This window comes from Brachyhypopomus gauderio, unplaced genomic scaffold (assembly GCF_052324685.1).
Source record: "Brachyhypopomus gauderio isolate BG-103 unplaced genomic scaffold, BGAUD_0.2 sc69, whole genome shotgun sequence".
NCBI lineage: Eukaryota > Metazoa > Chordata > Actinopteri > Gymnotiformes > Hypopomidae > Brachyhypopomus > Brachyhypopomus gauderio.
The window spans coordinates 1,643,407-1,670,561 of record NW_027506890.1 but is presented as its reverse complement, the minus strand read 5'-3'; the positions used below and the strand labels follow the sequence as shown (position 1 = coordinate 1,670,561).

Here is a 27,155-nt window from a genome sequence, read left to right as displayed (position 1 = left end):
CTATCAAAGCGTTAATCTGCCATTTGGAGTGCAAATCTCTCTCTTCATGTTGTAGATTCTGAGCAGCTGACTTATGGAATCAGGTTATTTATGGAATCAGGTTATTTATGGAATCAGGTGACTTCAGGATTTTCCCCTGGTACATCTCAAACTATTCGCATTTGGCAGTGGTGTTACTGGGTCCAGCACCAGGCTAGGGACACGGTCCATCCGTACTGGTCCTGTAGAGAGAGAGAGAGAGAGAGAGAGAGAGAGAGAGAGAGAGAGAGAGAGAGAGAGAGAGAGAGAGAGAGAGAGAGAGAGAGAGAGAGAGAGATAACAGAGCTGTTCATTTTCAGTCCCAGTTGGAATGCTTTGGTGTGCTAAACACAGAGAGCAGGTTTACATAGATCACACAGTGCTGGCATCTGTGCATGCATTAATACACACGCATACATGCATGATGATAAGCTAATGTAGCTAGTTGATGCTACATCTACAGTAATAGTTTTTCAAAGTATTGATTTTTGGAAAAAAAAATTAACATGTTGATACACAAGGTAAAAAAAGTAAGATGCTTTTGTCTTTGATGGGACATTTTGTTTTGGGGCGGCCACGGAATTGGTAACTGACAGCACACCTCTGTCTGACAGGGAAGTGGAGAAAGAGGGAATCATTTGTTGTTTGTTTGTTTACCCTGAACAAAGTGGAGAGACCTAACTGGTCTCACTTGGAGCTTCTGGAAACCTAACTGGTCTCACTTGGAGCTCCTGGTTCCTCTCAGTGAGTCAGGGAACGGCTTTAAGGAGGAGTGCTAATGTCTGTCAACAGCTGTCTTAGGTGGAGTGAGTCACTCAGCGTAATGAAAACAACCATCACTTTACCATTACATGTCATCTTAAACACAGGATTATGACACAACACTGTTTTGCTTAAACACATGCCCTGTGAGAGGATCTGTACCACAGTCTTAAACACATGCCCTGTGAGAGGATCTGTACCACAGTCTTAAACACATGCCCTGTGAGAGGATATGTACCACAGTCTTAAACACATGCCCTGTGAGTGGATCTGTACCACAGCCTTAAACACATGCCCTGTGAGAGGATATGTACCACAGTCTTAAACACATGCCCTGTGAGTGGATCTGTACCACAGCCTTAAACACATGCCCTGTGAGAGGATCTGTACCACAGTCTTAAACACATGCCCTGTGAGAGGATCTGTACCACAGTCTTAAACACATGCCCTGTGAGAGGATCTGTACCACAGTCTTAAACACATGCCCTGTGAGAGGATCTGTACCACAGTCTTAAACACATGCCCTGTGAGAGGATCTGTACCACAGTCTTAAACACATGCCCTGTGAGAGGATATGTACCACAGTCTTAAACACATGCCCTGTGAGAGGATCTGTACCACAGTCTTAAACACATGCCCTGTGAGAGGATCTGTACCACAGTCTTCACTAAATATTTTTCGGGAACTCTCTCTCTCTCTCTCTCTCTCTCTCTCTCTCTCTCTCTCTCTCTCTCTCTCTCTCTCTCTCTTTTAGTACTGACTGTACTAAATGCTGAGCAATAAATCTTTTGTATGAGACATTAGCTGCTACCACCTGGCCACCAGCACCTGTTTCTTCTTTAATATACATTACACACACACACACACACACACACACACACACACACACACACACACACACACACACACATGCACACACACACACACACACACACACTCACACACACACACACACACACACACACACACACACACACACACACACACACACACACACACACACACACTCAGGCCCAGGTGGCTGGTGTACAATGACCTCATAAAGACATTTGTTCACCTTAACGATTTACAGTAAACGTCCTGAATAACCTTTACAAGGTGTATATCATGCTCCTCAACACAATAGTTCCCCGCCAGACGGGACATATTAGAAGACGATTTAAAACCCAGCAAAGCCAGGAGTTAGAGCTGAACATCTATGCCCACTGAGAAGTGAAGGCCCCTATTTACATTTTGCAGTCACATGTTGCCGGGCGCTGGGACGGAGGGGAATGAATTACACCCGCGTTATCGCTTCTGTAATGAAAGTGCTGTGGGACCCTGCAGAGCCTGCAGGAAGCAGAGAGCTAATGAAATGCCCATTACTGATCCATTACTGCACAAAGCAGGCAGTGGGAACACGATGACGGGGCCTCCTGGAGCAGGAGTGATGTAACACCCTCCTGCGCTGCTACCGCACAGGTCACTGTGTGTGTTTTCAGACGTGCTAGATGGTTCTGCGGTCGAGGGAGGAGACGACCATGTCAAACGTAGCGAAAGCTGCAAGCTGGTGAGTTCCTGATATCCTGTTCAGGATATTGAAAAGCCCCAGACAGACCTGCAGACAGACCTGCAGAGAGACCTGCTTTGAAGACTCCCAGTCCTGCTGCTGGTCCGTTCATCAAAAACAAAGACCGCAGCCAGTGATCTGGAAAGCTTTAACTGTCACAAAGACACTCTGAATAAGCAGGCTGCCTCTCTCTCTCTCTTTCTCTCTCTCTCTCTCTCTCACACACACACACACACACACACAGACATACATACATACATACACACACACACACACATACACACACACACACACACGCACACACCCTTACCTGTTCTAAATGGGAATATCGAGTTTTGCTGTTCGTACTAGCTTGGGACATTAATGACTCAGAGATTCTAAGTAACCAGTGAACACATTGTCAAGGTGTGTGTGTGTGTGTGTGTGTGTGTGTGTGTGTGTGTGTGTGTGTGTGTGTGTGTGTGTGTGTGTGTTTTCAGTGTACTGGATTCTCAGAGCACAATGGCTTAAATGAACTTTCAGGATCGTTGCAGGACCACACGTGGCACAGAGACATAATGTGATGGTGCATGTTGGTTTTTTGTCATGGCTTGTTAGGCTCAACTGTGCTCTGGGGGGAGAGTGAGAAATCAGGGCAGATGCACAATGGTCCCACACCCTCATGATCCCCATCTCTCTCCCTCCCTCCCTCCCTCCCTCCCTCCCTCCAAACCAGCCTGTTTTTACAGGGCAGGATGAAAGGGGAGAGCGGGACGGTATTTGTTGATAGCAGTGACTCGGCCGGGATGGGGACGGGACCGCTGGGGCTCGGGAGTTAAGACACACAAAGAGTCTAATGCAGCGTGTGCGTGTTTCTCCAGCCGTAGGTCAACAGCCACTGAACACCAGCCACTGAACACCAGCCACTGAACACCAGCCTTTCCCATAACACCATGCGTAAAGGAGCAGATGTGGGATCCCGCATGGGACGTCACGCCATGGTCGTACCAGCAGGGACCGGCTGTTTTTAAAACCCTTTTATTGACTAACATGAGATGAGGTGTTACGTGGAGTTTAAATGTAATGCTCACCTTCAGGTTCCAAATAGTTGTAAGTGTGTGTGTGTGTGTGTAAGGGTGTGTGTGTGTGTGTGTGTGTGTGTGTGTGTGTGTGTGTAAGGGTGTGTGAATGTGAGAGTGCCCAAGCTTGTCTTCTGGAAATGCTAAACAGCAGAAAATAGCTCACCACCTCCAATTATACGGCTTGTTGTTTTGTCTCACAAGGGAACGCTGGACCACTCTGTGAAACAAAGCAGCAATAGTTTTTTGTGCAGACAGTAAAAACGTTGTTGTTGTGGAACTCAAACAAGGTCAGGAAGCAGAACTCAAACAAGGTCTGGGAAGTAATGACAGGCTACTAGCTTAAACCACATGAGTTAGTGTGTGTGTGTGTGTGTGTGTGTGTGTGTGTGTGTGTGTGTGTGTGTGTGTGTGTGTGTGTGTGTGTGTGTGTGTGTATGAGGACTGTTAGAGGCAAGTGTATGAGGCAAGTTAGCGGAGAAACACACTAGATAACCCCATGGCATCTATCTCTGCTCTATCACTTCTCTCTGTCCCACTCTCAGGACCTGCTGCACATTACAGAGATGGACTTGTTGTGTTTGGGGGTCCATAACCGACTCCATCGCATCCACATCCTCTCCAGCATCCAGACCCTGCAAGAGAGGGAGACCAAGCGAGGTGAGTGATACCAGACAGGCCCCAGTCGGGCCCCAGACGACGACTTCTCCCTCCGCGTCTTCCCCATGCTGCCTCTGTCACAGCCCTCTGTCTCAGCGCAGATCCAGGTCGTGTCCAAACACAGAGTGACGGTGTCGTGAGTCAGCTCCACACGACCGAGGGCCCACAGTAAACACGCTGGGATTAAATCACTTTACTCTTCTTTCATTTCTATCTCACACACCCATGCACACACACACACACACACACACACACACACACACACACACACACACAGCCGAAAAACACAAGCTGACTAAACAGGAGCTCTATCGTGTCTATCTGGATGGCTGTTCTAGCTGGATTGTGTCACTGATGCCACAGCACCCTCTGTCTCCGGATGTCTCACCTTTGTCTCTGTCTCCGACTGTCTCACCTTTGTCTCTGTCTCCGACTGTCTCACCTTTGTCTCTGTCTCCGTTGTCTGTTGCTCATTCATTTCGTTTTCTGTGTGTGCTGTGCTGTGAGTGTAGCTGTCGGTCTGTTGCTTTGCATTGCTGTATTAGAGACGGAGTGTCTGTGTGGGTTTGGACTCACCACTTGTCAACAGGGTTCAGTTGACAAAACTCAGGACAAACCCGCTGGCCGGCAGAGAGGATGCATGCAGGGGTGAGCGCGCTTGGTTCTGCGTGTGTGTGCGCGAGCGGGCTCTGTCTGTGTGATCTGCTGACGCCAGCCGAGCCTCTATGGAGGTCTACATCAGAGGAGAGGGTAATTAGGTGTTGTGCTAGGATGTCAGGACTCAGCTGGGAAGCATGAAAGAGATATGAGTGTTGGAATTATGCAGCATGCTGGAATTAAGGGCAGACAGGAGCCAAGCAGGCATCAGCACCAAGGAGCACATAGTAATGCACGTTTACTGTCAACATAGATAGGGTGTCAAGCAAGAGCCTGCTTCCGACGTAAGTGTGTTCAGTGCATTAAGACGCACACACAGACACATTCACAGGTGTGCACAGTCTCACAAACACACACACACACACACACACACACACACACACACACACACACACACACACACACACACACACACACACACACACACACACACACACACATACACATATGCGCAGGCATACATTCAGAAATTTTAAACTCCACTGGTTCCCAAACTTTTAACACCTGGGGGCCAATGTCCTCTGTATAATTAAGTCTTACACCCACTTGTTGAGATACACTCACACACTCAGAGCACACTGACAAGTTGAAGCTTGTGTCGCTACATTACACAGCGCCTCCACTCTATTGCTATAGTGAAACACGCACACACACGCACACGCACACGCACGCACGCACACACACACACACACACACACACACACACACACACACACACACACACACACACACACACACACACACACACACTCAATGGCCTGTTGTATTGCCTGCCGTGGGTCAGCCCTCTCCAGACGCTTTGAGCAGAGGGTGGTCTGCTTCTTTGTCTTCTGTACAGTACAGTAACGTCTTCAGATGCAGAAGCCTATAGTTGTCCCCTCAAACGAGAGGTCTGGAGTCCTCTCATAATGAATCCTGGTTGTCCACCACAACTGGCTCATGCAATGCAGACCCCACTATTGGGAAGCTGGAGGGAATTAGCTTTGGCACCTTTAGCAGCTCCTCCCGAGAGCTTCTCCTCCTCTCCCCACTCATCTACACATTCTGGGAGAGGAGATAACGCCGGGCACGCAGACGCAGCACAGTAGCGGCGCTGAGCAGACAGCTCCACGCTTTCCTCAGGTGCGTTTTGTGGCTCGGATTGGACACTTGAAGGACACTCTGGTCTGAGAGGCGACTTCCTCCCAAAACAAACGATACCACAGGGTGTTGTGGCTGGTGTTTTATTCAAGGCAAAACTCCTTCTGACTCCTCACACCAAAAATGTTTTTAGAAAATGTTTTATTCACTTCAGTTTAACATTTTAGTACCTTTACTGAATCTTTCCACTTACAATGAAATGCTGTGATTACAGGAACAGCTACAAAATTATTTTAAACATGTTGGCTTTGCCATATCAAATGCCTTGTAAAAGCAACCACACAATAGCACCGTATGAGAGTAGCTTCAGGCCAGCTGAGAGGCTCTTAGAGACTACACTATAGTCCTTAACATTCCTTGAGTCACTGAATTAAAATGAAAGAAATCCAAATTTCTTTCCAAACTGCTTATTCTTGCAATGCAGTTTGTGTGTGTGTGTGTGTGTGTGTGTGTGTGTGTGTGTGTGTGTGTGTGTGTGTGCAGCAATTACACCAAAAGCAAGAATGCGCGTGCAAGCCTGAGTTATTTAAAGATGGAGCAAGCCAGAACATTTCTGACTTCTTGTAAAAGGTGCGTGTTTGTGGCCCCGCTGCTGTTGGCCACATGGTGCATGTCGGGCTGCTTCTGCTGGGGCCTCGAGCTACTAAAGAGCTGCTAGCATGCAGCCTGCGTTACCGTTAGCGCTGATTCCAGATCAGTAAGAACAAGTGTTTTGGACCGTGATAAATTCACAGTAAGGGTCACAAACACATTTGGACATGGAAGGGCTTGCTTGGGTGCATTATTTATAGCCGAGACTCATTATTTGAGCTGTTTTCTTGAGAATTTGGTTGTTTAGTAGCTGGTAGGTATAGTTGGATATTTAGTGGTTGATTCAGCAGCTTGTCTAATGTTTTCCCACATGAGTTAGTCGTGGAGTGGTGTGCTGTTGTTTTCTATTCTCTTGAGCCTGTGGAGAGTGTGGCATTTATTTGATAGGCTAAACACGTTAAACAACTAACCTTTACAGCAGTTAGACATCTAGACTGAAAATGAGACTCCAGTCGACCTATAGAGACGTTCTTGATTCCAGTGATGAGACTCTCAGAGATTCTGGGTAAAGTGCTAGCAGTCAGATGTCAACATGGGTGTTCACCCTCACATTACACGGACATTTTGTATGTGCCGGCTGCGCTCTTTTTTTTTCTTTTTTCCGGAATGTTCCTCGGGTGTGTGGTCTCCTGTGGGTCGTGAGGAGCACCCTCACGTTGCTGCTTCCAGTCAGGCTCCTCTCTACCGTGGTTCAGAACGAAGCAGAAAACCAACAGTGACAACAACATCGCAAAATCAAAACATGTTTGGAAACCCAGCACATCCAGAGAGAAAACGGTGACAAACATGGCCGGTTTCTCCCAAGGTTGAAGATGGCCTGGCTGTAAAACAGTCACTGCCTTTTCACACCTCCCCTCATTAACCTCTCTCGTTTGTCTGACAAATGTCACTCGTGAACTGGGACTGTGTGTCTTCACGAACAGCGGCTAACAGTCATGGACTAGTCATGGACTAGCCACGGTCAGGTAAGTGTTTAAATTCAGCGACCCTACAAGTTGACCCTGGCTATATGACTTCATTCCAGTGTGGATAATTGGGATGATACATTGACATTTCACAACCATTTCAGGAATCCCAACCAGCAAGGCTTCGTCTGATCCTGGATCAGGTCGCATGTGTTTTGTTAGGTTTGATTCTGAAGGCCACTGGACTTGGTGACAGCGCTGTGTTAACAGGTGACAGCACATGACGGTCAGTAATGCTCATGTGAGCTGCCTTCAGTTCCTGCTAGAAAACACCGGCCTTCATGAGCACGTTCTACATCATGACTTGATGAGGCAGAAGTCCCAAAATAGATCTGGCCAACAAGATCGGGAGTTTATTGTTCCTCAGGTTAAAAACGAAACATGTTTTCAGATCTTTTCATATCCATGCTGATTTGTTCTTTTTGGTGTGTACTAAGTGTGCAAATGCATACAGGGTACTCGGCTCTTAGCAGCTACAGATAGTTGGAAATCGTGCTTTCCTGACTACAGTCTGACCTCAAGTTTTCACTTTCAGCAGGAAATGGGCTTTATATCAGTTCAAGACCCTCCTTACTGACTAAAGTGGTGGAATGGGGCATTTCCGAAAAAACAGCAGCACAGTTTACATTTCATGTCCTGGTAAACAGCCCTTTCATTCAGCCTTGGACAGAGCAAAGAAAAGACTATGAGTACTGTCCTTGGAACACACACACACACACACACACACACACACACACACACACACACACACAAAGAGAGAGAGAAAGAATGAGAGAAAAGAAGTACCAGAAGGACAGAGGAAGAGAGGGAGGACGGAGAGACAGATAGAGAGAGTTGTGACAAACAGGAGCTGTGTGTTGGGGAAACGGTCGGTTCTTCAGGGACAGTCTGATTGTCAGCCTGGTGCCTGGTGCTACTCAAGTCTCTGAGGTGACTAACCCAGGCCACATTCCACATCTGACCTACCATTCAGTCCACATCAGTACCTGGGAGCATTCTGAGCTGTGGCGTCTGTATCTTTTTAATGTATGAAAATGATGATTATGAAATGAAACTCGAATACAGTTGTTGGTTTCTCCAACTGAAACTAAAAAAAGTGATATTTCTCAGTTCAGCTTTGTGAAAAAACTTTCAGTGTGAAAGGGGAGACAGGTCTCCCTCCCCCCTGGCTGGAGTTCACTGCTGGGGGGTTTACAGGTGGCCGGGTCAGGCACTCCTGCTTGGACTTTAGATGCCCGAGGAGGTGCAGTTTATCAGGCTGAAGGACGACTGAAAAGAGAGAAGGAGTGAGAGAAGGTAGACAAAGCTGTAGAATCATGTCAGTTCTCCTCTGTCCTTAATTCATATCACTCATTGTGGGTGTCGTAGTAGAAACATTTGGGGACTTTAGGGATTAAACTGCATAAAGTCACAATGGAATATGAGATTATCAACCATATGCTATGACTCCAGTGTTGTCTGTAGTCTGTAGGATGTCAGATACAGAGCTTTATTTCATGACCATGCCTCCTTATGACCGTGAGAAATATGTGGAACATACACGAGGAACACGAGACGATGCCTCTTAAGCTCGGATGTCTGGTTCTGTGTCAGCGGCTTCAGCCATTAAACTCATTTGTAGTTTTCTCAGCCTGCATTTATCAGCCACAATAAAACACGCTGATTCAGATGAGAACCTCAGTGTCTCAAGGGTCTAGATGTGGTTGTTCTGGTACAGGTCTCAGGACCTCACAAGGAGTCAAAACCAAAGCATGCTGTCTCATGCACCCCCCCCCCCCCCCCCCAACCATCCCATCCCTATAGCCAGCCCCACCCCACCCCAAACAAAGTTGCCGTCTGCCTGCTGTGGACAGGAAGGGGTAATCGCTGAGCTGTTTGTTATCGTCCTGCAGACAATGAGGAGGAATCTGAGGACAAAGAGAGGGGAAAGTACGCGTTTGACTGACCACAGCAGCACTGGCCCCTGCTTCACCGGGTCTCCAGACCAGAGTTCTTACTGCAGGCTCTCCTGTCTCTCCTCTCACAGCACAGAGTTAGAGGCTCTGAGAAACCAACACTGTTAACCTTAAACAACTCTTTAAAGTCTTTGTTTAACAGTAGCAGTGGTGTGATGAATGACAGAATGTAAAACTGTGTACAAGTGAATAAAGATTGCGTTGGAGGGTAGTAATCTGAGGACACACACACACACACACACACACACACACACACACACACACACACACACACACACACACACACACACACACACACACAGAGAGAGAGAATGGGAGAGGCTGGGGGTAGGGACTGGCCAGTCAGCTGGGTGTGTGAGACAACTCCTCAAGTTCTGCCCAGTAAAGAGGGTGTGTCTGGGAAAACCTCAATCACTCCCCTGAGGGGAACCAAAGAGCGAGCAAGAGAGAGAGAGACAGAGTGAGAGAGACAGAGAGAGAGAGACAGAGAGAGAGAGACAGAGAGAGAGAGAGAGAGAGAGAGAGAGAGAGAGACAGAGAGAGAGAGACAGAGAGAGAGACAGAGAGAGAGAGACAGAGAGAGAGAGAGACTCCTGTAGAGAAAATCTCCTGCACAGTTCATAGCAGGACAGTGGCAGTGGGGCAGGTCTGTTCTCAAGGAAGCAGAGAGCTCTTGTCACTGGATACGCCGGTTATCCGTCACTGGGAACCTGTGCGCTGGGTCACCATGACTGCTTCAGAGCTGTGAGCTACTTTCAGTCACTGCTAGGAGAAGGAAGAACTATCGGCGTGTGCGTGTTTGCCAGGATACTCCAGTCTACGTTCAGACAGGTACGCTTCAGCGCTGAGTGTGAGGTTTGATTCCAAAGGTTTAAATTGTGTACTTGAGTTTGCTCAGTTGTAGGTGTAACACATGCTCCTTTTTTCTTAGAGAGGAGAAAAATGTGTGGACAGAGATTTAATCAGGTTGTGATTTGTTTGCTGTAAAGTCTTTATGATTTATATTGTGGTAAGGGAAATGTAAATACAGTACAAATCAAGTAAAGAAAGTACATGTCAAATAAAATTCAGTTTGATGTAATACTGGATTTACCGTAAATGAAGAGAAAAAGAGTGTTAGACTCCGTCTGCCTCTGGGTTGTGACAGTACGCTTATAACTCTGTTGGTGTGAATGTCTAAAAAAACTGCTCTCGCTGGAGGGCTGTGTGTGTGCGCGCGCGTGTGTGTGTGTGTGTGTGTGTAAGAGTGGCAGCCACTGCTGAGAACTTTAATGATCTCGTGATGGATATGCCTCCCATCTTTCTGCTTGACTCACAGTCTGAAAGCAAGGCTACGGGTCGTACCATAGCAACATGGGGGGGGGGGGGGGGTGTTAGGGGGCATCTCTTCTCATAGCCCCCCCTCAAAGGAACGGTCCGTGAAAAGTATTGTTCCTTTGTTTGTGTGTGTGTGTGTGTGTGTGTGTGTGTGTGCCAGTAATTTGCTTGTCAAGACTTGCTGCTGGAGACTTGGGCAAGACGTGGGGTGCATCATCTAATCCCGTCCTCTTGCTCCAGCGCTGGATTAGCTGTGCTGCTGTCACTGCTGTTGTGTCGCGCTCAGAAAACACGCTTGTGATCTGCACCGTGGCACTTAAAATGGCTGCTTTATAGCAAGATCACAATGGGTGTGCGGTGCGTTCACACTTCTGCACGTCCGTCGCCGATGAGATGGATCGGGCGTCTTTCCTGAATCAGGCTGCGGTGGCACTTGAGGTGTGATTTGTGGCCACGCACTCTTGTGACTCTGTGTTGCAGAAGGAGAAAAAGGCCACGGAGGGGTGAAAGTGCGTCGTCTGGGGCGCAGGGCGTGATGTATGGCCCATATGTCCTGCTCCCCGTGTGCAGGAGAGCAACAGGACATTCCCATGCTGTCTCCTGTTGTAACCGGTCCACTGAGATTCTGTGTTTGTGGGTGCGTAATTCTTAGAAATAGTGGCGTTTGTCTCTAATAGAGCACACCACCGCAGATCAGAACCAGAAACTCACAGAACACATAGAGTGGACATGATCATTTAGAGCGCATGTTCGAATGCTCCATTAGACCAAATCCCCAATGAACAAACAGAGTAAATTGCCAATTAGAATGTTAAAGTTTCCTGTTGGGCTTCCTTACGTGTTCTTATCGATTTGGACACTGTGCTGCTCCATTTGAAGTAGAGAAGACCTTCTCTTTCCCGGGCTGCTGTGCTGAGAGCTCTTTAAACCCACACACTCACCCGGGCCTTTGTCCCCCGTAAGCAGGTTTGAATTAATTAAAGGGCAACTGCATTATTCACGAGATTCCCACCAGCTCCCGTGGGGGGCGAGGAGGGGGTGGGTGGGCCGAGAGAATCCAGCTATGAGAATAGTTCGCTCGTTGTTTTGAAAGCCGCAGAATATTTGCCTCTCTTATGAATTTAAGCTCTGAAGAGTGGGCGGGTGACTCTGTGTGCTCTCAGAGCTGTGTCAAGTGTCTACATGAGCAAGACACAAAAATAACGTGACCCAGCGATGGGTCCGTTATTCTTCTGATCCGCTTGCTACATCAGCCTCTAATACTGTTGCGTAAGTGTTTCCAGCTAATCTGCATTAAAGTAAGTTAGCATGGGTCCAGAGCGGCTTTATTAAAAACAAAGGCCTGAGGAGGCTGAATGGCTCCACAAGACCTTCACCGTGAACGAGAGGAGGTACGGAGGAACTCAGCAGAGATTACAACCATGGAGTCCCCAGAAAACAAAGGAGTCTTAAGTCACACTTAGATGACAGAATGTCAGAAACAGAATGAACCAGAGAAGTGGAATCTGTGTGTGTGTGTCAGAGGTGGGGACTCGAGTCACATGACTTGGACTCGAGTCAGACTCGAGTCATTATTATTAGACTTTGACTTGACTTGAAAAAATTATTCAGAGACTTAGACTTGACTTGGACTTTTACACCAATAACTTGGGACTTGAATTGGACTTGAACCTGTTACTTGCAAAGACTTGATTTTTTTTACCCCAAATCTAAAATTTTAAAACGCATAATAATATTTATAAGTGCGCCCCATTAATTTCATTTCCGTCCTTCTGACGCAGACCAGTCCTCTGCTTTTCCACACTCTGTACGTGTGTGTGTGCATGAGCTGCAGCACAACCAATCAAATGGGGGGTTGGCGAACGTAAATTTTTACCGGGCGGGGTGTAAAATGGACACAAATTAAGTATTATATCGCGATCGATCGATCGCCAGTGGTTGGTGCCAGAGCGAACTAGTAACTCATTGAATCATAGATGTGGATCAGAGGTAAATAAACTAGAATTTTTCCGGCGTGAGAAATCGGTTGTGTGGCGTGAGAGCGTGTGAAGACGGTCAAATGCGTGTGTCTCACGCTCAATGCGTGAGAGTTGGTAACCCTGGGTTCTGTATCTGAACTCTGGAAGAGAGCCTCTCTCTGTCACCATCATAATATCCCAGTTCTATCTCAGCATGGATTGTGTATTTGAAGACATCTACGTCGAGAAAAAAAATATATTGACAAAAGTGGGAGCGAGTTTTCAGCTATGGGGACATCATTCATCGTGCACAAAATGACATACAGACTTTTGACCAGCAAATGCAATGCAGAATAGTTTACTGAAATGTCTAAAGTTGCAGATTCCTGTTAATTGTTCAGTTCTTATATTTGTTTGTCTTGTGTCACTCACACATGTTCTCCAAGAAACCAGATAAGATGAAGAGAGGGAAAATGCTGTTATGGTTCTTTGTATTGTACTGTGAAAATATCAGCACTTTTTATTTAAACATGAGTTCTACTTATGAACTTTTTCACAGAATATTTATTTCTGGAAAATTGTAGTTTAAAGTATGAATATTTTTGCAGCTAAGTTTAACAAATTTAACTGTGCAATAAAGAGGTGTAATTTTAATTTTTTTTTATACTTCGTGTTTTCAGTTGCACATGTTTTATCAAGATTTGAGGAGAATACAGATTTTAAAAAGAACGCATGTCTGTTATTTACATTTAAAATATACCTGCAACATTGGTAAAAAAAAAAAAAAAAGACTCGAAAGGACTTGAAATTCCAAGTTTCAGACTTGGGACTTGACTTGACTATTGCCTGTCTTGACTCGAGACTTGACTTGACTTGAGTGTCTTTGCTTGAGACTTGACTCGGGACTTGAGGTATAAAGACTTGGACTTACTTGAGACTTGCAAAACACTGACTTGGTCCCACCTCTGGTGTGTGTGTGTGTGTGTGTGTGTGTGTGTGTGTGTGTGTGTGTGTGTGTGTGTGTTGTGTAATGTAGAGAATGATATGAGGAACAAACAGCTGGTGCATTGAAAGGTTAAAAAGTGAGAGTGAGAGAGAGAGAGAGGGGGGGGAGTGAGGGAGGGAGGGAGAAAGGGAGAGAGAGGGAGGGAAAGGGAGAGAGATGGATAGAGGAGTGGGAGGGAGGGACATTTATAAATGAGAAATAGCTGTTGACTGACTGGACTGTGTCTTTAATGACTGTCGAGACACAGAAGCCATGTGAAGGACAGAATGAACTGCACCATGGGACATTTAATATTAGAAAGAAAAATGAGTGTAACATTTGAGATGGGGCCATTAAGTTGGGCAAATGTACTCTGTCACAAATAAGATTTATTACAAATTTATCTTGCATTTTGCATATTCATGACCTCTGGCTATCGGAAAAAGTTAACCATTAACTATCTGTGCTGTGTAATCCTGTAAAACCCTTGTATTTCTTAAGGGCCACCAGCTGTCTCCCCCGCCACACACTGTGGCCTTGGGGTTCCTGCCCTACTACCCAGAGTCCTCCACTCCACCAGGGAGCGCCAATCGCACATGCCAGACGGTGGTTATATAAAGCGCTGAATGCATGCCAGCGGAAAATGACGGCACGCTGTAGGCGCGCGAGGTGCTGAGGGGTTTCGTCCCCCGAGCATGAAAGGGAGTGACCGAGGGATTTGCAGAGATTTCAGAGAGCATGTCAGGAGAGGAGTCATGGGCAGATATGGCTGGCCTCCTGCCCTCCTCTGCTGTGGGATGCTGCTCTCTGTGGGTTCGTTAGGCTGCAGGGTGGTGACCTTTCACCTCACCTTATCGCCATGCTGAACATACTGGTTTAGGTGAGTAACACAGCACGGCTCTCTGACTCACATACCCATCATGCTTAGCAAGAAGCTGGTAGTGCTTATCGGTTGTTTATCTTTTGTCCATCGCTATCTCACCGTTATTACGAAAGCCCGACTCATAGGCCGCTGTTTTCTGAGCTCGGCTAGTTCCGCCTGACTGCTCTCTGACCTGAGGAAGCAGGCGTTTGCGCTGGAATGCCCCGGAGTGGGCCGTGGGGCTCAGATCCGGCCGTGCCGACCGTCCTCCTGGCTGCGTGAGTGAAAGGTGAGGTGTGGAGCGGCGGAGATGACTACAGCACTACTGCGGGTGCGTTCCAGGCAGCTGGAAGAAGCACTGTGGTGGGGACCTGTGCATGTTAACGCCTGCTACCCGATCCGCACCACATGAAAAGCAGTAAGAGTGAATGGAGTGTCGCATTTCAAGGCCGTGGACGGCACGCAGGTGCTCCAGGTGTGGCATACTGCGGTGTAAACACTCAGGACAGTGCAGGGTCTGGGATCAAACCCCAGACTCCCATGAACTCCTGACACTCCGAGAAGCCTCCATAGACTCCAGACTCTCATTCCTCAGTCTTTTTTCTGTACTTTCAATGAAGCTGCTGAAAATTTTGTAGTAGATACTGAAGAATATGATAAGTTTAGATTTGAAGAGGTTTAACACAGAGAGCTTTCATGAGCCATTACACACACAGTATAAGTAGGGAATGGGTGTATGGTAGGTGAGATATGTGAGGAGGTGAGTGTGGTGTGGTGAGATGAGTGAGATGAGGTATGTGAGGTGAGGTGAGTGAGGTATGTGAGGTGAGGTGAGTGAGGTATGTGAGGTGAGGTGAGTGAGGTATGTGAGGTGAGAGTGGTGAGGTGAGGTGAGTATGTGAGGTGAGAGTGCTGAGGTGAGGTGAGTGAGGTATGTGAGGTGAGAGTGGTGAGGTGAGAGTGGTGAAGTGAGAGTGCTGAGGTGAGGTGAGTGAGGTATGTGAGGTGAGGTGAGTGAGGTATGTGAGGTGAGGTGAGTGAGGTATGTGAGGTGAGGTGAGTGAGGTATTGAGTGAGAGTGGTGAGGTGAGGTGAGTATGTGAGGTGAGAGTGGTGAGGTGAGGTGAGTGAGGTGAGGTATGTGAGGTGAGTGAGGTGAGGAGTGGTGAGGTGAGGTGAGTGAGGTATGTGAGGTGAGAGTGGTGAGTGAGGTGAGGTATGTGAGGTGAGAGTGCTAAGGTGAGGTATGTGAGGTGAGTGTGGTATGTGAGTGTGGTGAGGTGAGTGAGGTGAGGTATGTGAGGTGAGAGTGGTGAGGTGAGGAGTGCTGAGGTGAGGTAAGTGAGGTATGTGAGGTGAGGTGAGTGAGGTATGTGAGGTGAGAGTGGTGAGGTGAGGTGAGTGAGGTATGTGAGGTGAGAGTGGTGAGGTGAGGTGAGTGAGGTATGTGAGGTGAGAGTGGTGAGGTGAGTGAGGTGAGTGAGGTGAGGTATGTGAGGTGAGAGTGGTGAGGTGAGGTGAGTGAGGTATGTGAGGTGAGAGTGGTGAGGTGAGGTGAGTGAGGTGAGTGAGGTGAGGTATGTGAGGTGAGAGTGGTGAGGTGAGGTGAGTGAGGTGAGTGAGGTGAGGTATGTGAGGTGAGAGTGGTGAGGTGAGGTGAGTGAGGTATGTGAGGTGAGAGTGGTGAGGTGAGGTGAGTGAGGTATGTGAGGTGAGAGTGGTGAGTGAGGTGAGTGAGGTGAGGTATGTGAGGTGAGAGTGGTGAGGTGAGGTGAGTGAGGTGAGGTATGTGAGGTGAGAGTTGTGAGGTATGTGAGGTGAGAGTGGTGAGGTGAGGTGAGTGAGGTGAGTGAGGTGAGGTATGTGAGGTGAGAGTGGTGAGGTGAGGTGAGTGAGGTGAGTGAGGTGAGGTATGTGAGGTGAGAGTGGTGAGGTGAGGTGAGTGAGGTATGTGAGTTGAGAGTGGTGAGGTGAGGTGAGTGAGGTATGTGAGGTGAGAGTGGTGAGTGAGGTGAGTGAGGTGAGGTATGTGAGGTGAGAGTGGTGAGGTGAGGTGAGTGAGGTGAGGTATGTGAGGTGAGAGTTGTGAGGTATGTGAGGTGAGAGAGGTGAGGTATGTGAGGTGAGAGTGCTAAGGTGAGGTATGTGAGGTGAGAGTTGTGAGGTATGTGAGGTGAGAGAGGTGAGGTATGTGAGGTGAGGTATGTGAGTGTGGTGAGGTGAGTGAGGTGAGGTATGTGAGGTGAGAGAGGTGACTGTGGTGAGGTGAGGTATGTGAGGTGAAGTATGTGAGGTGAGAGAGGTGAGGTGAGGTGAGAGAGGTGAGGTATGTGAGGTGAGAGAGGTGAGGTGAGAGAGGTGAGGTATGTGAGGTGAGAGAGGTGAGGTATGTGAGGTGAGTGTGGTGAGGTGAGAGAGGTGAGGTATGTGAGGTGAGAGTGGTGAGGTATGTGAGGTGAGAGAGGTGAGGTGAGAGAGGTGAGGTGAGAGAGGTGAGGTATGTGAGGTGAGAGAGGTGAGGTATGTGAGGTGAGTGTGGTGAGGTGAGAGAGGTGAGGTATGTGAGGTGAGTGTGGTGAGGTGAGAGAGGTGAGGTATGTGAGGTGAGAGAGGTGAGGTATGTGAGGTGAGTGTGGTGAGGTGAGAGAGGTGAGGTATGTGAGGTGAGAGTGGTGAGGTATGTGAGGTGAGAGAGGTGAGGTATGTGAGGTGAGTGTGGTGAGGTGAGAGAGGTGAGGTATGTGAGGTGAGAGTGGTGAGGTATGTGAGGTGAGAGTGGTGAGGTGAGTGAGGTGAGGTATGTGAGGTGAGTGTGGTGAGGTGAGTGAGGTGAGGTATGTGAGTGAGGTATGTGAGGTGAGAGAGGTGAGGTGAGGTGTGTGAGGTGAGAGAGGTGAGTGTGGTGAGGTGAGGTATGTGAGGTGAGAGACGTGAGGTATGTGAGGTGAGTGTGGTGAGGTGAGAGAGGTGAGGTGAGGTATGTGAGGTGAGAGAGGTGAGGTATTTGTGGTGAGTGTGGTGAAGTATGTGAGTGAGGTATGTGAGGTGAGAGAGGTGAGGTGTGTGAGGTGAGAGAGGTGAGTGTGGTGAGGTGAGAGAGGTGAGGTGAGAGAGGTGAGGTGAGGTATGTGAGGTGAGAGAGGTGAGGTATGTGAGGTGAGTGTGGTGAGGTGAGAGAGGTGAGGTGAGGTATGTGAGGTGAGAGAGGTGAGGTATGTGAGGTGAGGTATGTGAGTGAGGTATGTGAGGTGAGAGAGGTGAGTGTGGTGAGGTGAGGTATGTGAGGTGAGAGTGGTGAGGTATGTGAGGTGAGAGAGGTGAGGTGAGAGAGGTGAGGTATGTGAGGTGAGAGTGCTGAGGTGAGGTGAGTGAGGTGAGGTTCAGCGTGCAGACTCACACACCTTGGAATGGCTTCATCATCATGTGGGTGACAAACGCCAGTGTGCGCCATGCTGTTGGGGTTGTTGCATGGTTACAGGGGGGTAACAGGGCAGTGGAATGGGTTTGGGTGGACTATTGTAGTCTCAATGTGGAATCTGCCCCTCTGGCTGGAATGAGATCATGAGAGGAGAAGATGTTGCGGTGTGAGATTGAGTTACACACATGTGCACACACATACACCGCAAAGAGACAAAGGGCACAGATCATAGCACCAGCACTGCCATGAATATGCTTGTGTGTGTGGGTGACTATGCTTAACAGTCTTCTCTAATGGGCTGAGCACACACAACCCAGCAGTGACTGTGTCTGGGCCAGTTCAGTCACACACAACCCAGCAGTGACTGTGTCTGGGCCAGTTCAATCACACACAACCCAGCAGTGACTGTGTCTGGGCCAGTTCAATCACACACAACCCAGCAGTGACTGTGTCTGGGCCAGTTCAATCACACACAACCCAGCAGTGACTGTGTCTGGGCCAGTTCAGTCACACACAACCCAGCAGTGACTGTGTCTGGGCCAGTTCAATCACACACAACCCAGCAGTGACTGTGTCTGGGCCAGTTCAATCACACACAACCCAGCAGTGACTGTGTCTGGGCCAGTTCAATCACACACAACCCAGCAGTGACTGTGTCTGGGCCAGTTCAGTCACACACAACCCAGCAGTGACTGTGTCTGGGCCAGTTCAGTCACACACAACCCAGCAGTGACTGTGTCTGGGCCAGTTCAATCACACACAACCCAGCAGTGACTGTGTCTGGGCCAGTTCAATCACACACAACCCAGCAGTGACTGTGTCTGGGCCAGTTCAATCACACACAACCCAGCAGTGACTGTGTCTGGGCCAGTTCAGTCACACACAACCCAGCAGTGACTGTGTCTGGGCCAGTTCAGTCACACACAACCCAGCAGTGACTGTGTCTGGGCCAGTTCAATCACACACAACCCAGCAGTGACTGTGTCTGGGCCAGTTCAATTATACACAACCCAGCAGTGACTGTGTCTGGGCCAGTTCAGTCACACACAACCCAGCAGTGACTGTGTCTGGGCCAGTTCAATCACACACAACCCAGCAGTGACTGTGTCTGGGCCAGTTCAATCACACACAACCCTGCAGTGACTGTGTCTGGGCCAGTTCAATCACACACAACCCAGCAGTGACTGTGTCTGGGCCAGTTCAATCACACACAACCCAGCAGTGACTGTGTCTGGGCCAGTTCAATCACACACAACCCTGCAGTGACTGTGTCTGGGCCAGTTCAATCACACACAACCCAGCAGTGACTGTGTCTGGGCCAGTTCAATCATACACAACCCAGCAGTGACTGTGTCTGGGCCAGTTCAATCACACACAACCCAGCAGTGACTGTGTCTGGGCCAGTTCAGTCACACGCAACCCAGCAGTGACTGTGTCTGGGCCAGTTCAGTCACACACAACCCAGCAGTGACTGTGTCTGGGCCAGTTCAATCACACACAACCCAGCAGTGACTGTGTCTGGGCCAGTTCAATTATACACAACCCAGCAGTGACTGTGTCTGGGCCAGTTCAGTCACACACAACCCAGCAGTGACTGTGTCTGGGCCAGTTCAATCACACACAACCCAGCAGTGACTGTGTCTGGGCCAGTTCAATCACACACAACCCAGCAGTGACTGTGTCTGGGCCAGTTCAATCACACACAACCCAGCAGTGACTGTGTCTGGGCCAGTTCAATCACACACAACCCAGCAGTGACTGTGTCTGGGCCAGTTCAATCACACACAACCCAGCAGTGACTGTGTCTGGGCCAGTTCAGTCACACACAACCCAGCAGTGACTGTGTCTGGGCCAGTTCAGTCACACACAACCCAGCAGTGACTGTGTCTGGGCCAGTTCAATCACACACAACCCAGCAGTGACTGTGTCTGGGCCAGTTCAATTATACACAACCCAGCAGTGACTGTGTCTGGGCCAGTTCAGTCACACACAACCCAGCAGTGACTGTGTCTGGGCCAGTTCAATCACACACAACCCAGCAGTGACTGTGTCTGGGCCAGTTCAATCACACACAACCCTGCAGTGACTGTGTCTGGGCCAGTTCAATCACACACAACCCAGCAGTGACTGTGTCTGGGCCAGTTCAATCACACACAACCCAGCAGTGACTGTGTCTGGGCCAGTTCAATCACACACAACCCTGCAGTGACTGTGTCTGGGCCAGTTCAATCACACACAACCCAGCAGTGACTGTGTCTGGGCCAGTTCAATCATACACAACCCAGCAGTGACTGTGTCTGGGCCAGTTCAGTCACACACAACCCAGCAGTGACTGTGTCTGGGCCAGTTCAATCACACACAACCCAGCAGTGACTGTGTCTGGGCCAGTTCAATCACACACAACCCAGCAGTGACTGTGTCTGGGCCAGTTCAATCACACACAACCCAGCAGTGACTGTGTCTGGGCCAGTTCAATCACACACAACCCAGCAGTGACTGTGTCTGGGCCAGTTCAGTCACACACAACCCAGCTGTGACTGTGTCTGGGCCAGTTCAGCCACACACAACCCAGCAGTGACTGTGTCTGGGCCAGTTCAGTCACACACAACCCAGCTGTGACTGTGTCTGGGCCAGTTCAGTCACACACAACCCAGCTGTGACTGTGTCTGGGCCAGTTCAGTCACACACAACCCTGCAGTGACTGTGTCTGGGCCAGTTCAGCCACACACCACTTCTGCTTTCTGTTTCTTAAGCAGGCTCATGTAACACCTATGATGGCTTTCATTAATTCACACTGGGTGGGGCATTGTTTGTAATGTTTTAGTGGTGCTGTGATTTTTATTCTAGAAGTTGGAAGAACATATATGGAGAGAGAGAGAGAGAGAGAGAGAGAGAAATAGAGAGAGAGAGGGGGGGGGGGGGTTCAGAGCCCTGGGCTCAAAAGAAAAGAAAGAAATGTAGGTATAGAGATCACACCTGTACCTGACAACCCTGAGTGTCCTGAGATTGCACTTTAATGACAGGAGCACTCAGCTCACCTGCATTAACCAGGAGTCAACGAGATCCTTCACAGGAAGGAAAACAACAACAACTCTGTGTCCACATTGTTGGTCCGTATACATCCAGATATGAGTAAGACACTTGTGGTTTGACGTGCAAGAACAAGTGAAGAGATGGTATCACGCGGAGAGTGAGGATCTCAGAGCCACCGAGTCTGTCCCGCCTCTGGTGGGAAGCAGATGAAGGCACTTTGACACCAGCCAGTGGGCCCACAGGCAGGCCGTGGAATGCTGGAGTAAACAGCTTTAACGCACAGGAGTCTTATCTGCTGCTCATGTGGTCAGATGGCAGGTTCCCTCTTAGCGGCAGCCATATCTGTCAACCCCCCCCCCCCCCCCTTCTCTCTCCCTCAGGCAGCTATGTAATCATAGCACTGCATAATTTGTACTTTTGTCTGGTATGAAATGCATGGAATACAGTAACTGCATGTCCTGGTTATGAGACGTAGTAGCAGCTGTGCGGAGGGAATACATGACCTATGAGGTCACGGTCTCTCTTTTAATTATGCATTCTTCTTCATCCCACTGTGCGCTCACCTCTCTGCAGACCTGAGGATGATGGCAGAGGGGAGGTTCGCCAGCCTGCCCAGGAACCTGCACGTGGGGCGCCAGTGCCCGCTGGCTTCCTCCATGGACCTGCTGAGCCCGGGTGTGCCCCCGACGGCCCCGCCCTCCTACCGTGCCGGCTCCATCCACGGCACCTTGCCCCGCAGGAAGAAGGCAGGAGGCGTTGGTGGTCCCGCCAGGCCCTGGGAGGTGTGCGGGACAGTCCCGCACCCCGCCCGTTCTCCCCTGCCGTCCTCCCCGCTCCTGCGCAACGTGATAGAGGAGCACCAGCCTCTCAGCGCCGGACGGAAGGAGCTAACGGCCCACAGGTGAACCACCCGTCCCCACCCAGCACCGCACGCCCTCTCTCCGCCCTCCCCGTGAGGACCCGGCCGCACCTCACAGTCAGGCACACACACACGAGCCGCCTGCTTCCTCCAGGGTCGAGGCGGCTACCTTTCTGCCCGTTGTCGGGAGCTGCCAAGAAGCTCCTTCTGTTATTAGAAGGAGGGCGTGTCTGGCTGTAGGCCAGCACGCTGCTCCCGCCGCAGACGTGATTGGGCAGCCGCTGACCCTCCGACATTCGTTTTTATTGAAGGTCAGCGATCGTCTCATTTCTCCCCATTGATAAGGGTCCAGTCATAACAGCAGCAGCAGGGTCGTCGTTTTTATATTCCTCTTTTGTAAGGCTTGTTAACATTTTCAGAGGCTAAATTGGTTGGAAAGCACCAACCACACATAGGGCAGCTGATTTTGTAATAAACATGTTTGCCTAGCGGTCACACTTAGACAGACAGGAGGAAGTGCAACTGTCCACCCTTCCCATCTGATGCTTTTTCGGTAGTGATGATCAACACAAGCGCGTGACACACGCCGTCGTCAGGACGAGCGATGACCTGCTCTTTCACACGTGCACTTCACTTCCGCACTGACATCCTGGTGAAATAAAGCAACGCATACCTAACACATCAGGCTCGCCGCAGTCACGCAAAACAAACAACAAAACAAACAAACTGGTAAAATTACACCAGTGAAATTGGTTTAATATGCGAGCTTCACTTGCTCCGAGCAGTTTAAAACTTTATCTAACGGCCGACCTAACGCACTGGTGTTTAGTAGCCAACCTAATTGCTCTTGCTCACTGTTTATTGCATGGTTACAGTAACCATGCCAGCCAGCTTAGATATAATCTACTAACCAGTCATCAGTTCTGTTATTCTATTCTGCCTCTCTCTCGTTACCCCGCTGTCTGTCAACCTGTGTCTCCCCCATCTCCATGACTCCATGTCTCACCGTGTCTCTCCCCTCCTGTCTCCATCTCCAGCCTTAGGCCAGTCTGTCTCTGATTTCTTTATCACAATGGGTTAACAAAGCAGCAGTGTTTGAATTAGCCCTGATAAACAGGTCCACCTTCTGTGATAGGATCTCTGCCTCAGCAAAGGAGTCCTGGCCAAAGGAGCGATGATCTCCATGCTCTCCACAGCCCCAGAGAGCAGCTGTACGAGGAGGGGAGCTATGGGCACACTCCAACAGCTCTCAGAGCCAAACCTTTGTCTTCATTCTCCTTTTAAAAACTCTACTTAAAAGACAAAACAAACCAAGACCTCTGTCCCGCTGTTGGAGATCATTAATGGTGCGCTCACAGGTTCTCTTGTGTCTCGTGTCTTCATCCCTTAGGGGAAGCACTACAAAGGCCTTCTTAACAAGTGACAAGCACATCCAAAAAAAACTTTTATCATATGAGTTATTACCTTATATCCCCGCTGTGGCATTATGGGTAATTGGTTCACCCACTCATGTTACATATCACCTACTGAGATAATAGCTGCTCCTATTACAAGACTGGATGTTACATGGTGGCCTATCCTGCGTTTTGACTCTAGTAGACTCTGACAATACAAACACAGCCCTCGTACGCACCGGACAAATAGTGCGTCATTGCGTGAACGTGTTTTAATGCGTTGGTGTGTGTCTGGTTCGGCCAAGGACGACAGCATCTGTCCCCCTGACATTTGGAAGGTTATCTAATATTGGTCTGTTAGTTCAGCACCAGAGAAAAACAGCGATGGTGAAAAATGGCGGCGCTACATAACAGAGCAGGGCCCCGCCCACCACAGAGCAGGAAGTGACCTCTCATCGCCATAACGACACCTCGCTGCAACTCCGCATGACATGTGGAAAAGATGATGAGGTAGACCACAGTGTCTGTGTGCATATGGGGAGAGAGGAGAGGAGAGGAGAAGAGAGGAGAAGATAGGAGAAGATAGGGGAAAAGACACTGAGGAGTTGTAGACAAGAACAGATTTTATTAGAACTGAGGGAGGGATTTCATACAGAAGATCAGATCAGAATAACTTTTTTATTAACTTCTATTTATGTTTTATGTTTTTTGTTTGTTTGTTTGTTTAATAATTAAGTATTTTTACCAAGTCAGAAATTTACAGAGCCTTTTTTCTCTTTTTGTGGATTTGTCTGCAAGGGTAAAGGTAGCTATTGAGGTGTACAGTAGTTTGACCGGGCTCCTGGAGTTCTGACCTGGTCCGGCGTGTCTGTCTGTCTGTCTGGCTGTCTGGACGTCTGCAGGTGAGTGACCGCTGGAGTTAGACTTCTGGCTCTGGTCCGTGGGCAGACGGCCGGGCCTTTAGGCTGGTCATGGTGGTCAGCACAGCAGAAAGGCAGAGCTGGGTGTGTGTAGACACGGCTCCTCCGTACTGGAGTGACCTCATGTGCAGACTCCTCTGAGCAAAATAACAACAACAAATACGACACGAACCTAAGAGGGAGCGTTCTCCCTGTGGTGGACATCAGGCGGCCTGCTCTGATTTATCTGCATTTGGACAACAGCTGTTTCCACACACACGCACACACGCACACACACACACACACACACACACACACACACACACACACACACACACACACACACACACACACATGCAGAAACACACAATATACATCTACAGAGATCTGAGGTTAGAAGAGGTAAAGACTTGTAGCTTGGAGGTGAGATAACGGCTGGAGTGAAGGAGGCTGGAGAAAGAGATGAAAGGGGTGATGGTAAAGCAGATCTGGCCGAGAGCACGTGTGTAACGGGCAGGATTGATGCTTTGGTGAGACATCGTAGAGCGAGAGCATTTTAGCGGGGCTAAAACGAACCAGCTGAAAGACAGTGTGTGTGTGTGTGTGTGTGTGCTCGTGGCTTTGTGTGTGATTCACATAGAGTGAGGGAGCAACAGTGGCGAATTTGTGTGTGTGTGTGTGTGTCTGTATGTGCGTGATTGTGTGGGTGTGTACTCTGAGGTGTGTGTGTATGTGTGTGTGTGTGTGTGTTCTATCTGGGCCCGGCGGTCTACGGGCAGATAACAGCTGATTAAACATGCGGGTGATAGAAGGCTGCGTGGCCCGTGTGCTGGGCACGTCATCACAGGACCTGCTCTTCTCGGAACGGCTCGATTTTTCTCGCCTCACCAACATCCTCCACAAACAGCTGTGATAAGCCCAAGCAAACATCACGACAACTGCGCTCACCTCGAAACATGTGGACCCAGCCAGACCAACCTGCTGGACGTTTCACAATGTAGTAATGGTTTTACGTTTATGGTGCATTGTGAATAAGCTTCGCTTTTAAAAACCCGTCCAGTATGATTTTGGCATCATTTTCTGCATAATCATTACTGCTGGTTTAAGTGCAGACGTGGAGATCATTCAGAGGATTTCCGTCAGCCGCATTGATCTGAAGTGTAAACAGATCTGTTTAACCATCAGCTTTGTGAGTTCTCTCCTGCTTGTTGTGCTCAAGCGTGCACATGTAGACACACACACACACACACACACACACACACACACACACACACACACACACACACACACACACAGGTGGATTCAACTGCTGCTTGCCTTGCCAGAGCAGTTTGTGATTGTATCAAGAAACTGAGAAGGACTGAGAGGAAGAGAGAAAGACTGAGAAAGAGAGAAGGACTGAGAGAAAGAGAGAAGGACTGAGAGAAAGAGAGAGGGACTGAATAATGAAGGGTCTGTTATAATGAAGCCTCAGACTCACACTGCCCCTAGTGTCCGATGGCCACTGTTACACTGAGACCCTTGAGTGTGTGTGCACGCCTGTTTGCGTAAGGGCTCTCAACTGCAGCCCCGTGTGTGGCTGTGGATTAGAGGCTCACTGCATGCGAAGTGTCTTGTTTGCAGAGGACTGGCGTGTACTGAGATCCAGCAATAGCCTGCCCACCTCTCCGTGACCTGACGGGTTCTCCCTGCCGCGGTCCACTCGGCCCGGCGCAAACCGCTGCTGTGGGACACAATGCAGCTGTGGTTTGGCAGAGCGGATGGAGCAGAGGGCGATGGATGTGTGATGGGTGTTCAGGGCCCGCCGGTCCTCTCTGGGACGCAGAACTTATGGTTAGCTTGAAGGAGCCCAGAGTGAGCGTTAACATAAATCTCCCGCTACGTTCCTACAGAGAGGGTTTAATTAGTGCTTAGAAACTTCCAGCTAGTAAAGTTTTCATGCTGAGGCCTTTAGTAAATAAAGAATAGCTCCCTGTAACACATCTGCAGTAACAGAGGATATGTACTTCACGGGGGTGTTGTGTAAATGCATAATCAGCTTAGGGTGGCAAAGTAATAGACAAAGCAGTGAATAAACAGCTAGAAGAAAGATTTAGGGATTGCAACTGCAGTGCATTAGAGGATTCATATTTAAATCAAGTCATGTGTCCATGTGCCTGTAGGGGAGTTTAACAAATCTGGAAATTAAATAGAAGATTAGGATGCTTGGGATCATCAGTGAAGCATTGAGCATCCCCACGCATGTCTAAAGGGAGCTACTTCTCTCCAGGAGGACACTTTAAGGCCCTGGGCACCTGAGCTAGCTGTTCCACCAAACACAAGCCCTCTTCCCTTGAGGGAATATGACACGCAATCACACACCCTACTGGAAGTCAAGACAGAGGAGGGGGGAGAGAGGGAGAGAGGGAGAAAGAGAGAGAGAGAGAGAGAGAGAGAGAGAGAGAGAGAGGAAGAGAGAGGGAGGGAGAGAGAGGAAGAGAGAGAGGGAGAGAGGGAGGGAGCCATAACGAGGCACAGAAAGGCAGGGTTTTTTAAGTGTGAGATGAAAGTTGGCTGCTGGGGTCAGGCAAGGCCGCAGTGGGCGTGGGCGGAGGAGACGGAGCTAAATGGAGAAAGGGCTGAGTGGAGCCCGAGGATGAGCGCTCTCCTCCACCACACCCACACCTCCTCCCCCCCCTCTGCTCTCCTCCACCACACCCACACCCCCCCCCCCCCCCTCTGCTCTCCTCCACCACACCCACACCTCCTCTCCGCCCTCTGGGTCCTGCGTGCCGCGCAGAGCAAAACACTGCAGCAGCAGACGGGACCGAGCAGGACCCTGCAGTGAGGTAGCGGGAGTCATGTGTCCCACAGCCGCAGGAGGGAATTGGCGTTACGCAAATAGACCTCTATTATCTTGCAAATATTGTAGTGTTTGGTGTAAGGATATAAGGGTGTGAAGGTTTGGCTTGTGAGACACTTCATCAGTCTTGGTGTGGCAGTCACAGAAACCTACGCTGCTGAATCTGAGAGAGTTTCAAATGGAGTCCGCAAAAAAGTGTGTGAGAGAGACCTGAGTTGAAGAGAAAGAAAGAG

General features: G+C 49.2%; 1 protein-coding gene across 3 annotated transcripts in view; it reads left to right on the top strand.

The window, feature by feature from the left end:
* bcar3 (BCAR3 adaptor protein, NSP family member) overlaps positions 1 to 27,155 on the top strand; it is a 57,881-nt gene that overhangs the window by 7,722 nt on the left and 23,004 nt on the right. For 2 of the 3 annotated variants that reach the window (XM_076989654.1, XM_076989653.1), the window contains exons 3-4: positions 3,933 to 4,047; positions 21,502 to 21,829. In XM_076989654.1, the coding sequence (XP_076845769.1) occupies positions 3,933 to 4,047; positions 21,502 to 21,829 (443 nt within the window). Of the gene's footprint in view, positions 1 to 3,932; positions 4,048 to 9,782; positions 10,187 to 21,501; positions 21,830 to 27,155 lie in introns of those variants that run through there. The other variant, XM_076989656.1, reaches the window with a different exon arrangement.